The sequence below is a fragment of the Tribolium madens genome, unplaced genomic scaffold (genome assembly GCF_015345945.1).
Source record: "Tribolium madens isolate multiple individuals breed KSU strain unplaced genomic scaffold, Tmad_KSU_1.1 Scaffold_96;HRSCAF=242;Tcas5.2_LG5, whole genome shotgun sequence".
Lineage (NCBI taxonomy): Eukaryota > Metazoa > Arthropoda > Insecta > Coleoptera > Tenebrionidae > Tribolium > Tribolium madens.
In genome coordinates, this window is record NW_025401068.1 from 2,997,228 (window position 1) to 3,008,415 (window position 11,188).

General features: G+C 37.5%; 5 protein-coding genes across 5 annotated transcripts in view; 2 read left to right on the top strand and 3 right to left on the bottom strand.

Moving 5' to 3' along the window:
- The first annotated feature begins 5 nt into the window (after window positions 1-5).
- LOC123013695 (60S acidic ribosomal protein P1) lies at window positions 6-686 on the top strand. The gene is made up of 2 exons (XM_044412406.1): window positions 6-159; window positions 350-686. Exons 1-2 carry the CDS (start codon window positions 88-90, stop codon window positions 611-613), a joined length of 336 nt encoding a protein of 111 aa, XP_044268341.1. The 5' UTR covers window positions 6-87; the 3' UTR covers window positions 614-686.
- On the bottom strand, window positions 664-1,252 carry LOC123013694 (28S ribosomal protein S14, mitochondrial). The gene is made up of 2 exons (XM_044412405.1): window positions 1,095-1,252; window positions 664-1,044 (listed from the first exon to the last, which is right to left on the bottom strand). The coding sequence occupies exons 1-2, from the start codon at window positions 1,158-1,160 to the stop codon at window positions 721-723; spliced, it is 390 nt and encodes a 129-aa protein (XP_044268340.1). The 5' UTR covers window positions 1,161-1,252; the 3' UTR covers window positions 664-720.
- A 92-nt stretch (window positions 1,253-1,344) lies between these two features.
- Window positions 1,345-4,202, bottom strand: LOC123013690 (elongation factor 1-alpha-like). Its single transcript, XM_044412402.1, has 3 exons — window positions 4,052-4,202; window positions 2,441-3,212; window positions 1,345-2,311 (listed from the first exon to the last, which is right to left on the bottom strand). Exons 2-3 carry the CDS (start codon window positions 3,191-3,193, stop codon window positions 1,679-1,681), a joined length of 1,386 nt encoding a protein of 461 aa, XP_044268337.1. The 5' UTR covers window positions 3,194-3,212; window positions 4,052-4,202; the 3' UTR covers window positions 1,345-1,678.
- Window positions 4,203-4,402: 200 nt separating this feature from the next.
- Window positions 4,403-11,188, bottom strand: part of LOC123013887 (GRIP and coiled-coil domain-containing protein 2-like) — a 13,482-nt gene continuing 6,696 nt past the window's right edge. Inside the window, exons 11-14 of the mRNA XM_044412739.1 lie at window positions 5,463-8,677; window positions 5,233-5,413; window positions 4,691-5,140; window positions 4,403-4,635 (exon numbers count right to left, since the gene is read on the bottom strand). Of these exons, the coding sequence (XP_044268674.1) occupies window positions 4,462-4,635; window positions 4,691-5,140; window positions 5,233-5,413; window positions 5,463-8,677 (4,020 nt within the window). The 3' untranslated portion in view covers window positions 4,403-4,461. The remainder of the gene's footprint in view (window positions 4,636-4,690; window positions 5,141-5,232; window positions 5,414-5,462; window positions 8,678-11,188) is intronic.
- LOC123013688 (symplekin) overlaps window positions 8,842-11,188 on the top strand; it is a 5,784-nt gene continuing 3,437 nt past the window's right edge. Inside the window, exons 1-4 of the mRNA XM_044412397.1 lie at window positions 8,842-9,033; window positions 9,084-9,280; window positions 9,329-9,718; window positions 9,765-10,515. Of these exons, the coding sequence (XP_044268332.1) occupies window positions 8,995-9,033; window positions 9,084-9,280; window positions 9,329-9,718; window positions 9,765-10,515 (1,377 nt within the window). The 5' untranslated portion in view covers window positions 8,842-8,994. The remainder of the gene's footprint in view (window positions 9,034-9,083; window positions 9,281-9,328; window positions 9,719-9,764; window positions 10,516-11,188) is intronic.

Sequence of the window (11,188 nt, forward strand, 5' to 3'; positions counted from 1 at the left end):
TTGAGACGAATTTGCGTGTGCTTGTTCTCTCTGAGCTAAGGCCATTCGGCGACTTGCACATTTATTTGATTAAATAATTTATCGAAAATGACTTCAACAGCCGAACTTGCTTGTGTCTATTCCGCCCTCATCTTAGCTGACGATGATATTGCTGTTACCGTAAGTAGAAATATTTTTTTAGGTTATGTTTAACCATGTTTGAAAAGAGCTGTAGATTATCAACATTTATCGTATTTTTTTAAATTCATCCTCTTTTGCTTTTTGTATTTTCACCTACAACGAGTCAAGTTCTACCTTTATGTTTGGATATTTTTGGTTTTTGTCGTTTTGAGGTTAATTTTTGTTGTAGGGCGAAAAGATTCAAACAATCTTGAAAGCCGCTAACGTCGACGTTGAACCCTACTGGCCAGGTCTTTTCGCCAAGTCACTCGAGGGTGTCAACATCAAGGAACTAATCACTAAGATTGGTTCAGGTGTTGGGGCTGCCCCAGCTGCCGCTGCGTCTGCCGCTGCACCTGCCGCGGCCGCTGCTGCCCCAGCTAAAGAAGAGAAGAAGAAGGAAGAGGAGCCTGAAGAGTCCGATGATGACATGGGACTGGGACTCTTCGACTAAACTGGAGTTTCATTATGAAAATGTACAACTTGTATTTTAAGTAATAAAACTCTTTTTTAAATTTTGTTCTAAAGTACTGTATTTGTTATACTAAAGTCTGAAAAGCATTACCACATAGCTCTTTGCACACCTGAGAGCTTATTATAATCAGCTAAATGCCTAAAGACAATTCTACTAACTCTCCACCTATTAACTACTCCTCTGGGTCTTGAAGTTATCACACAACGTTTATTCATCCTCAAAGGTGTTGAATTTAGCGGAAAAGCGGCTATTTCAGCATCTGCTATCTCACGAAGCTCCTGTGGTAAAATATCATTCTTTCGTAAAGAATTGACCCGCAGACGAGCAGGAGCCATCTCCGTGGCTAGTTTCCGGCGTTTTACATCTCGAATCATCCATCGATTTACCCATTTCGTGCGAATTTGTTGAAGCTAAATTTTGAGGTTATGTCTCCACTAACAAAAATGATAAGTAAACTTACGTTTTGATTTTGAAAACACGTTATACTGTGACTAAATAAGTTAGAAATTGCTTTAAGACTATTCATATTGTGAAAATTTTACAGATTTTAAACTTCTTACGGTGTTTACGTTACGTTATTACAGTCACAGATAAAGTTAACTACGTAAACGCAGTGGTTGTCACTACGTTAACGTAACGTATGTTTTTCGCGATCTGAATAAATCATCATAAAGTTGTAGGTTATTGAACTCGTGTGAAATAATTGAAACTTTATCTTGAGCTTCTTTATTGGGTACTTGTTACAGAAGCTGCTTACATATTAATTGCAAGTCTATCATCATCAAATAATAACAAAAAAAAACAATAAATAATATTAGAAACAAAACTTAAATTCTATCAGAAATGCCCTTTTCTGCATAAATAATTATAAGTTACAGTTGTTCAATTAAATAAAAACCTAAAATGAGGATGAAAGGAAATGTTTTTCCTTCTGAATTCCTTGCGATGAAAATAATTCTGCTGTAGCCACCTAGAGAACAATAAATAATAGTTGCTGATGAAGATTTTCTTGGGGCCTGAGGCAGAAGATTGAACTAAGCCTAGTTATTTCTTCTTTTGTGCCTTCTCGGCGGCCTTCGTTACTTTACCAGTAGTATCTTTAAAGTTGACAGACTTGATGACGCCGACGGCCACTGTTTGTCGCATATCGCGAACTGCAAAACGTCCCAAGGGCGGAAACTCTTGGAAAGATTCGACACAAAGTGGCTTAGACGGTACCAAATTGACGATGGCGGCGTCACCCGACTTTATCGATTTCGGATTTTCCTCAGTGGTTTTGCCTGTACGGCGATCGCATTTCTCCTTGATTTCGGCAAACTTGCAAGCAATATGAGCAGTGTGACAATCTAAAACCGGAGTGTATCCGTTGGCGATCTGACCGGGATGGTTCAGTACAATGACTTGAGCGGTAAAATCGGCAGCTCCTTTGGGTGGATTGTTTTTAGAATCTCCGGCGACGTAACCTCGACGCAACTCCTTCACGGAGACGTTCTTCACGTTGAAACCGACGTTGTCGCCGGGTACCGCCTCTTGCAGAGCTTCGTGATGCATTTCCACTGACTTTACTTCAGTAGTCAAACCCACGGGGGCGAAAGTAACCACCATGCCGGGCTTCAATACACCGGTTTCCACTCGGCCCACGGGCACGGTACCGATACCACCAATCTTGTAAACATCCTAAAATATGGACAAATATGTCAGACAAGTTATAACTATAAATTTTTATTCCATTTTAATAATTTTTTGTTTTCACAACTTGTCACCTGTGAGATAACAAATTGTAACAAAAATAAAGACGCGTTTTACCTGAAGAGGAAGACGTAGAGGTTTCTCCGTGGGCCTCGACGGTGGCAAGATCGCATCCAACGCTTCAATCAATGTCTTTCCTTCAGCCTTCCCCTCCTTCCTTTCAATACTCCACCCTTTAAACCAGGGCATCTTATCAGAAGGTTCAAGCATATTATCCCCATGCCATCCCGAAATGGGGACAAACGCTACAGCTGCAGGATTATACCCAATTTTCTTGATGTACGACGAAACTTCCTTCTTGATTTCCTCGAATCGCGCCTCAGAATAGGGCGGCTCCGTCGAATCCATTTTATTCACTCCGACAATGAGCTGTTTCACGCCCAAAGTGAACGCCAAAAGGGCGTGTTCGCGCGTCTGGCCGTTCTTGGAAATCCCGGCTTCGAACTCGCCAGTGCCTGCAGCCACAATCAACACGGCACAATCGGCCTGCGACGTCCCCGTGATCATGTTCTTGATGAAATCCCTATGTCCGGGGGCGTCAATGATGGTCACGTAGTACTTCGAGGTTTCGAATTTCCAAAGGGCGATGTCGATGGTAATACCGCGCTCGCGTTCTGCCTTGAGTTTATCCAAAACCCAAGCGTATTTGAAGGAGCCTTTGCCCATCTCTTGGGCCTCTTTCTCGAATTTTTCGATGGTACGTTTGTCGATACCGCCGCATTTGTAAATCAAATGACCAGTCGAGGTGGACTTGCCGGAATCGACGTGACCAATCACGACGATGTTAATATGGATCTTTTCCTTACCCATGGCGGATTACGAGTATTGCCTGTAAAAAGAGGAAACGTCAATGGCGCCCCCATACCGTATCCCTGAATTAAAATCATGTGTTTACAAGCAATGGAACCTAACGGTGTTCCACGACCTTGACTCAATTAGCCAAACAGGAAAATAAAACGTTGCAAAACAATGCAATTGATTTTTTGTCAATCAAGTGAAATTGTAAGTAGTGAAAATAAGAGGTCACGAACTTATGTTGTTGCCATTAAGAAATTGATTTATTAGTAAAAAATTAAGTGCCTCCCGGCCGGCCGGCTTTAAGAAATGCAGCTTTGAACAATAGGGCGGCCATTTTGTGTTGCAATCCATTTAAATCAATATTATCAAAAAATCCAAAATTAATTTGGATTATCGATTAGCTCCCACAATGACAAGCCGGTTTCGGTTATCGACTCGAGAAGCAAAATCGTTGTTGAGGTAGGTCGAAAAAACCGGCTCTTATGTGATTTAAACTGACTCTTATAAAACTGATGCAAGAAAATAATTAAATGCAAAATACATACCAACTCGTACAATTTTTAAATGACAAAGAATTTTGTTTATTTTTTTGAAAAAAATATTGTTTTTTAAAAAGTATTGATTGTCACAATTTGACACCGGCTTTCACACATTGCAAAAAACTGTCCTTTGGGGAAAAATCGAAAAGTAGGCGATGCAAAGTGCCGGTGTGAAAATCTGCCAAAATCTCGAATAATCAAAGAAAATACTTTCCTAGGGTAAATTTTCCTGTTTTGCGGAAATGTATGCGATTGTCACACGCACCGGATGAATATTTTAAAGACTGATAACTGATAAAATTTGTAAAAAAGTCGGGAAAGCTCCACTTACCTCAGAAACTGCAGCAAGAGAACGGGAAAAACGACAGACCTCTCCTAGCCGCGAGCAAACGGAAATAGAAGGAGAATGTTATTGGTGGGGATGGAATATTGATTTACGACCATCGTGAAATAGGGCACATTTAAACCATCTTGCGTTTTTCACACAATAACGGTACTAAAATACTAGGAACTGTCCCATTTTAGGTCAAATGCTGCAKTTAATTTTCACAGAAAATGTAAATTATGAGGAAATAGGGGAAGTGCCTAAAATTACTAAACCAATGAGATCGCTAAAAAAAACAAGGGGTGTGACGTACGCCGGGGTTGTAATTAGCGCGGGAAATTCAATTTAAAATCGCCATTAAAACGTGAATAAGAAATAATTTATTTATCAATATTTACACAACAACTATGTATTAATTATGGTTTCGACGGTGATGGCCACAAAGGAAGATAATTGGTCCATCCCCGAATCCCCGGGTCGCCCCGAGCCACCATATTAAGTTTCTGAGTCTCTTCAGGACTCAATTTCAAAATCGTATTTAACACTGGCACCAAGCGACTTCTCTCGTCCCCGCTATGCAAAGTCACAAACTAAAACAGGTTTATGTACACAACCACCTGACTGTGATAACGTTATCATAAATACCTTGAAAACAACATTTTTCAAATACTCCAAATTTTCCGCATGTTTTTCCCTCTCCACACTTCTCTGTTGTCTCCTTATCTCTTCTTTCAGCAATTTATTCATCTGGGCATGCTTCGCCAAATCCTGTTCTGTATCAGCCAGCAAGGCAGTCAAGTGAACCACTTTAGATTCTTCCTCACTTAATTGTTTTTTCAAAAAAGCAACTTCCTGGTCAGTGTCGCCACCTAACAATCTTTCTAAAGGTACAGGATGCATGGGATTTTTATTCGTATTTTCGGTACTTTCAGACCCTTCTCCTTCTTCACGATGCATCGGCAGTGGCGGTAGTGACAACTCCGGGGACGGGGCTTTCTCGATCTTGCTCTGCAGTTCGATTATTTCGCGGTTATGGCGAACTTCCTGCTCTGATAACTGCTGGCGGTAGCACTGGGCCAAAGTCTCGGCATGGACCTAAAGAGAGACATAGGTCCTTAATTAAAAATTGAACAAAACAACAGATGAAACATGATTTTTTTAAACACTTAAAATAAATAAAATTTTACCTTTAAACTTCTGACGGTTTCGCTGTGTTCGATCACTGTTTGCTGGTGTTTGTTTGTCAATTGGTCGTAAAGAGTCTTAAGATCCTCAACTTCGCTAGTCACTTCTTCACATTTGCTCGAAATTTCTAATTTTTCGTGAATCAGTACTTCGTTTTCTTTCTTCAAATCTTCAATAGCAGTTCTACAAACTTGATATCAGACAAAAACACTGATTTGTCAATGTAACTCACCTGCACTTGTTTAATTCCGTAGTGAGAGCCTCACATTTCACCCGTAGTGCTGTTGCTTCTTCCGACAGTTTTTCCTCAAGGCCAACATCCCGATTCTGATTCTGTCTCAAGACACTTTGCGCCCGGACTTTATAATTTTCATAATCACTTTGCACAATTTTCAATTCGTCTTCTTTCAGTTTTAAGACATCTTGGACCTCTCTTAACGTCTGTTGCAGCCCCAAAACTTGACCTTTCAAATTTTCTTTCTCGGTTTTCAAACTTGCGTTAACTTTCTGATGCTCAGCTATAACTTTGGACAACTCAGTCGACAATTCTTCATTTTCTGAACGCACAGTTTCCAACAGTTGGGTCAAATCGTGGATTTTATTCTCCTTAGTTGACACCACCGATTCCAAATCGGAAATTTGCTTTTTATAACCGACTATTTCAGCCTGTGTTGTTCCAACTTGAGTCTTCATTTCTTCCGCTCGTTCTTCTAAAAGTTTATTCTGCTCGCGGACCGCATTCGTTGTGCTTTTCTGCGATTCTAGCTGACTTTTCAACTTGGTTATTTCTTCTTGCTTCTTTTCCAACTTCTGTGACAACTCCTTAACACTCCTCTCGTAGTCTTGCATTTCCAAATTGAGGACGGAATTTTTCTTGCGTTCGATATTGGAATGTTCCAGGGAATTTTTAGTTTGTTGATGGTACTCGCTCTCGGCTTTCAGCGCTTGTTCCTTGGCTTCCAAATCAGCGCTGAGTTTGGCGATTTTTGCTTCGTATTCTTTTTTCAAAACTTTGTTTGCGTCGAGTTCCTTTCTAAGTGTCGAAACTTTACCACTTATTTGCTTCTTCCACACTTCAGTCGTGATTTTCTCTTGATTCAGTTCTTCCAATTCTTTCTTAAGTATGGTGATAATTTCCTCATTTTCGCTCAGTTTTTGTTTATCTTTTGAGACTTCAGAAAGAGTTGAATCCAATCGAGCCGAATAATCCTTTATTTGTTTTTTATTCTCTTCCAACTCGTCTTGTAATTTATCACACTGGGCTTGCAATGTTGCTATTGTTTTTATATTAGTGGCACATCTTTGTTGAATATCGTTTTTCTCGTTTTGCTCTTTCACCAATTCGTTGGATAAGTCGCGAACTTTTCCTTTTAATTTCACGCCCAAGTTTCGAAGTTTTCCGTATCTTTCCTCCCAAGAACCCTCCAAGTCTTTCATCCTGTTTGCCTCCTCCGATCTTGAAATTGTTGACGTTGACATGGACTCACTATCGGCGTAACTTGAATCAAGATTCGCATTTAATCTTTCTTTCAAATTCTCAATTTCGTTTTTTAAATCACTTATTTCCGATGTGTTTGAATTTAAGTCACTGTTCGTTTTAAGTCGCTCGATTTCCGCTTCTAGCTTTTTGATTATTTCCTCCTTTTGGGAGATGTTGTCAACATTTTTGTTTGCTTGTGTCTCATACAACTGCAACTTTTTCATAACTTCCTCACAATGGGATTGCAATTTTGAAATTGTTTCTCCTCTTTCTTTCAACGCTTGATTCATTTCATTCATCTCGGCCAACAGCTCGGAATTTTCTCTCTTCAAAGTTGAGACGAGTTCTTCCAATTCATTGTTTGTTGAATCCTCAGTTTGGCATTCCATTTGTTTGCTGTTGTCACGCGTAGTTTGCAATTTTTGATTCATTTCCACCAACTGTGCATTTTCTTGAACTAGTTTAAGTATCTCGTCACTGGTTCTATCAGCGATTTGTCTTTCCGTTTCTTTTGAATGTTCAAGTGCTTCTTGAAGACTGTAATTCTTCTGTTTCACATCATTTAATTCCCTCAAGTTTAAATCTAGATCCTCCTCAAGCTTGGAGATGACTTTTCGATATTCAATGCAAATTTTTTCATTTTCTTCTATTCTATTCTGGATTTCGATCGTATCTTTTTTGCTCTGATCATCGAAAACTTTGATTTCTTCTTGATGTCTTTCCTCCAATTGCCTTAAATTCTCAATCAGACTCTCTTTCTCAGCAGTAAGTGTTTCTATAGTTTGCTGATAGTCAATCTGAAGTTCTAACAATTTTTCATTTTCTTTAATCAACTTCTTATATTCTTTGGAAATCCGCTCAAACTCGCCAAGTTCTTTACTTTTCTCGTCGTCAGTTTTATGAGCCTCAAGTTGTTTTAGATATTTTGCATTAGTTTCTTTTAAAATTTTAATTTCATTGCAGTATTCAGAGTTTTGCAGTTTAATATTGTTAATTTCGTGACACAACTTTTCTGAAGCTACGTTCAATTGTCCTTTCCATTCTTCCACTTGATTTACGTATGTTTTAAGCAAACTCAAAACATCGTTTTTGCTTTCTTTCAAAACCTTTACATTACTTGCCAGTTTTACAATTTTTGAGTGATAAAACTTAAGTCTTTCTTTGAGTTTTTCAACAATTTTTTCCAACTCCACTTCTTTCATTTCCCTTAATTCATAATCATTCTTGATTTTTTCGAAATTGTCAACCAGTTTTAATTTTTCTTGCAATTCTTGACTTATTATTAAAATATTCTTATCCTTCTCCCCTAAATTCGTTTTGAGCACCTCAATTTTCTCCGTCATTGAATTATTTTCAGCCTGGAGCTTTTTAACTTCCTCTAAACTAATACTAAGCATTTTCTGCAACTCTGCAGACTTATCACTTGTGTTGTCACTCTGTAACTTTTGATTAGTGTCTTCCAACAACCTGTTGCTCTTTTCTAACATCAGCAAATGATTTTGCTGTTCAAGTCCTAGATTTTTGCACTCTTCAAGTTGTTTTTCCAGTGACTCCAAATGCGTAATCAACTGCTCATTTTCATCCGTCAAACGCTTGATTTGCCTTTTATAAGAAATATTCTCGCTTTCAAGCCTATCCTTCTCTTCGCACAGCCGTGCATCTTGCGTGCAATTTTGTAGTTTATTCACTAAAATGGCATTTTGGTTTTTCAAGTCTTCAATCGTGGTAACGTAGTGCAACTTTTGCTGGGTCAAATTTTCGATAATTACATTTGTAGCATCTCCAGATTCCGACTTCAGTTTACTTTTTAGGTCAGTATTTTCTTCCTGGAGCGCATCCTTCGCCTGTTTCGCTTTCTGGGCGAGAATCAAAAGCCGTTCGCATCGTTTAATCAATTCCTCTTTTGATAGATTCTCTAACACGACTTTCTTCCCACTTTCGGGGGGCGTATTCGATTCCATTTCAATCAATTACTAAACCTTAGTTGTAATTTTTAAGTAATTACATGGTATTTTAATATTTCTTTGATTATTATTTTGACACATCAATACTACTATTTGACAGCGGGATTAATTTTACAGTTAACCAACAAAAAAAAACACAAAAGTTACTATTTTTAGTGACTTGGGCAACGTCATATTTGTCATAACCTCAATGTTTGGCTTTTCAAGAATGGATGATGGGCTCACATTTTTAATTAATTTGATGCTTTAGACATAACTAGCTTTGTTTTCTAAATTTTGTTGCTTTAGTGGCAACAACCGAACATTTTTTTGGTTATAAAATGGAATTTTCTATGGATGAAGTTTCCGACGAGGATTTAGTAAATATCCAAAATTTAACTTTTTTCAGTAGTAAAGGGACACTTTTTAGGTGACCCAATGGATAAATAGTGCTGCAGTAGCCCGGTCTGCTGTAGAAAAGCTTGAATACTTTCACAAATTGCAGGAAGTTTTAATTCGGAAGTCGCCCAATTTGCTACCAAAATATTTACAAAACATGCTTAATTTTACGACTGATAGAAATGGGGACGTTAAAAAAGCATTAGTTGGTTTTATTGAAGAAATATGGTAAGGTTTTATTTTAAAAGTTAGCCTACCTACTTAACTTTTTTTTAGCAAAGTGCGTGAATCTCTTTTACCTAAAGTAATGCTAAACCTTCATATGCTGCTTTGTGATGAATCAATAGCGGTTCAGAAGCGCGTAATTCAAGCTTTAATTAGTATTTATCGAAAAACTTTGGCATGGTTGTGCAAGGCATCTGTTATAACAGAGGAAATGGAAAACACTTGGAAGCAGTTGTCTGCTATAAAATTAGAGATTGCAAATATGATTGATAGTGACAATGATGGGATTAGGACTAGTTCAGTGAAATTTTTAGAATGTGTTGTGTTGTTACAAACATATCCTGATCAAGAAGAGAACAAAAAACAAAATGATTTTTCACTTGATGATGTGCCTTTGACGTTAAAATTAGCAAGAAGACGAAAATTGGAAGAAGAAGCAAAGTATTTTTCTCTTTTTATCTCAGTAAATTCTAATTGCATTTTTTAGTACTCTTTTCGAATTACTTTTAAAATTCCATGGCTCTCCTCACATTAGTAGTGCTAACTTATTAACCTGTTTGGGGGTTGTTACCAACATTGCGAAAAACCGGGCTGAATTTATGTCGAGAGTTGTCTCCGCCATTGAATCACTTTATAATAATTTACCTCCAACTCTAACCACAACTCAAGTAAATTCCGTGCGCAAAAAAATGAAATCTGAACTCGCTGGACTCATTAAACATCCGGCAGCTTACGAATTTGTGGAGAAACTAACTCCGATGCTCATCGATTTGGGTTATTCCCAACAAGACATTTTTAAAATGGTACCCAAACCGGATGAGAGACGTAAATATTGCAAGAGGACTCTCTCACTTGAGTCTCTCCAGATCTACAACAAGAGACCTAGACTTGATCCTCAAATTGAATTCGATAATGACACTAACGATAGTGATACGCAAACACTGCAGGAGTTGAATGAGCACTTTGTATCTGAAAATTTTACGCTAGAAAGAGCCGTTCAATTGGTTTTGTCTTCTATGAGTAAACTACCAGCTACAATGCCTCCTGAGTTTAGTAAAGAGTATGGCAAGCATGTTGATGGTGGAAAAGTTGGGCAAATTGACGTTTTGACAAAAATTATCGCAACTCATTTAACTGAAGCTGGCATTTCGCCGTCTTCTAAAAGTTTTGCAAAAAAGGTTGAGGAAATCAAATTGCAGGAGAAGGAATTGGAAGAGGACAAGGAAGAGAAGGAAAAGGTAATTAAACCATTTCTGTTTATTTTTGTTGCTTTGCTGCTTAAACTCATGAATGATTAACAGAAATAAACAGTAATTTGAAATTGCATATTTTACTATTACTTTTCTATATTTTTTATTGTTTATCTTTGTTCTTTAATTTTAAAATTGTACTTTCAAAAACTCTGTAGAGTTGTTAGCTTTATTTGTCTATACATTTTGAAAATAATACACTACTCCAAAAAATTAAGGGAACAAAAATATTTCCTAAATTTTTTGGTGATGTTTGGAAGACTTTATCTGGAAGATCTTTGAACGATTTTTTGTTTTTTTTTTATTCACCCTCAACATTCATTTAAGGTAAAGAGCAAACAGTAACTTTCTGTCTTGTTTTAGTAAATCTACCGCGTATTCACAAATATTGATGGGGAGACTAATTGTTTTAGGTGTTTTTACAGCTTAATGTATCCCTCATAGCCCTGTAAATTTTTGAATCGACCTATCGAACAATTTTCTTGGACCGATTGATCAAAGTTTTCCAAAAGAATTAAAGAAACGATTGTACATATTGTTTCTGAACATTGTCTCATCTTTATCAAGATGAGAAAACGCATTTTTTCAACATTTTTACAACTTTGCATTTCTTCTTTGTTAAATTTGGAAAAAAATCCAAAATGTGTATTTCAAAAAATTA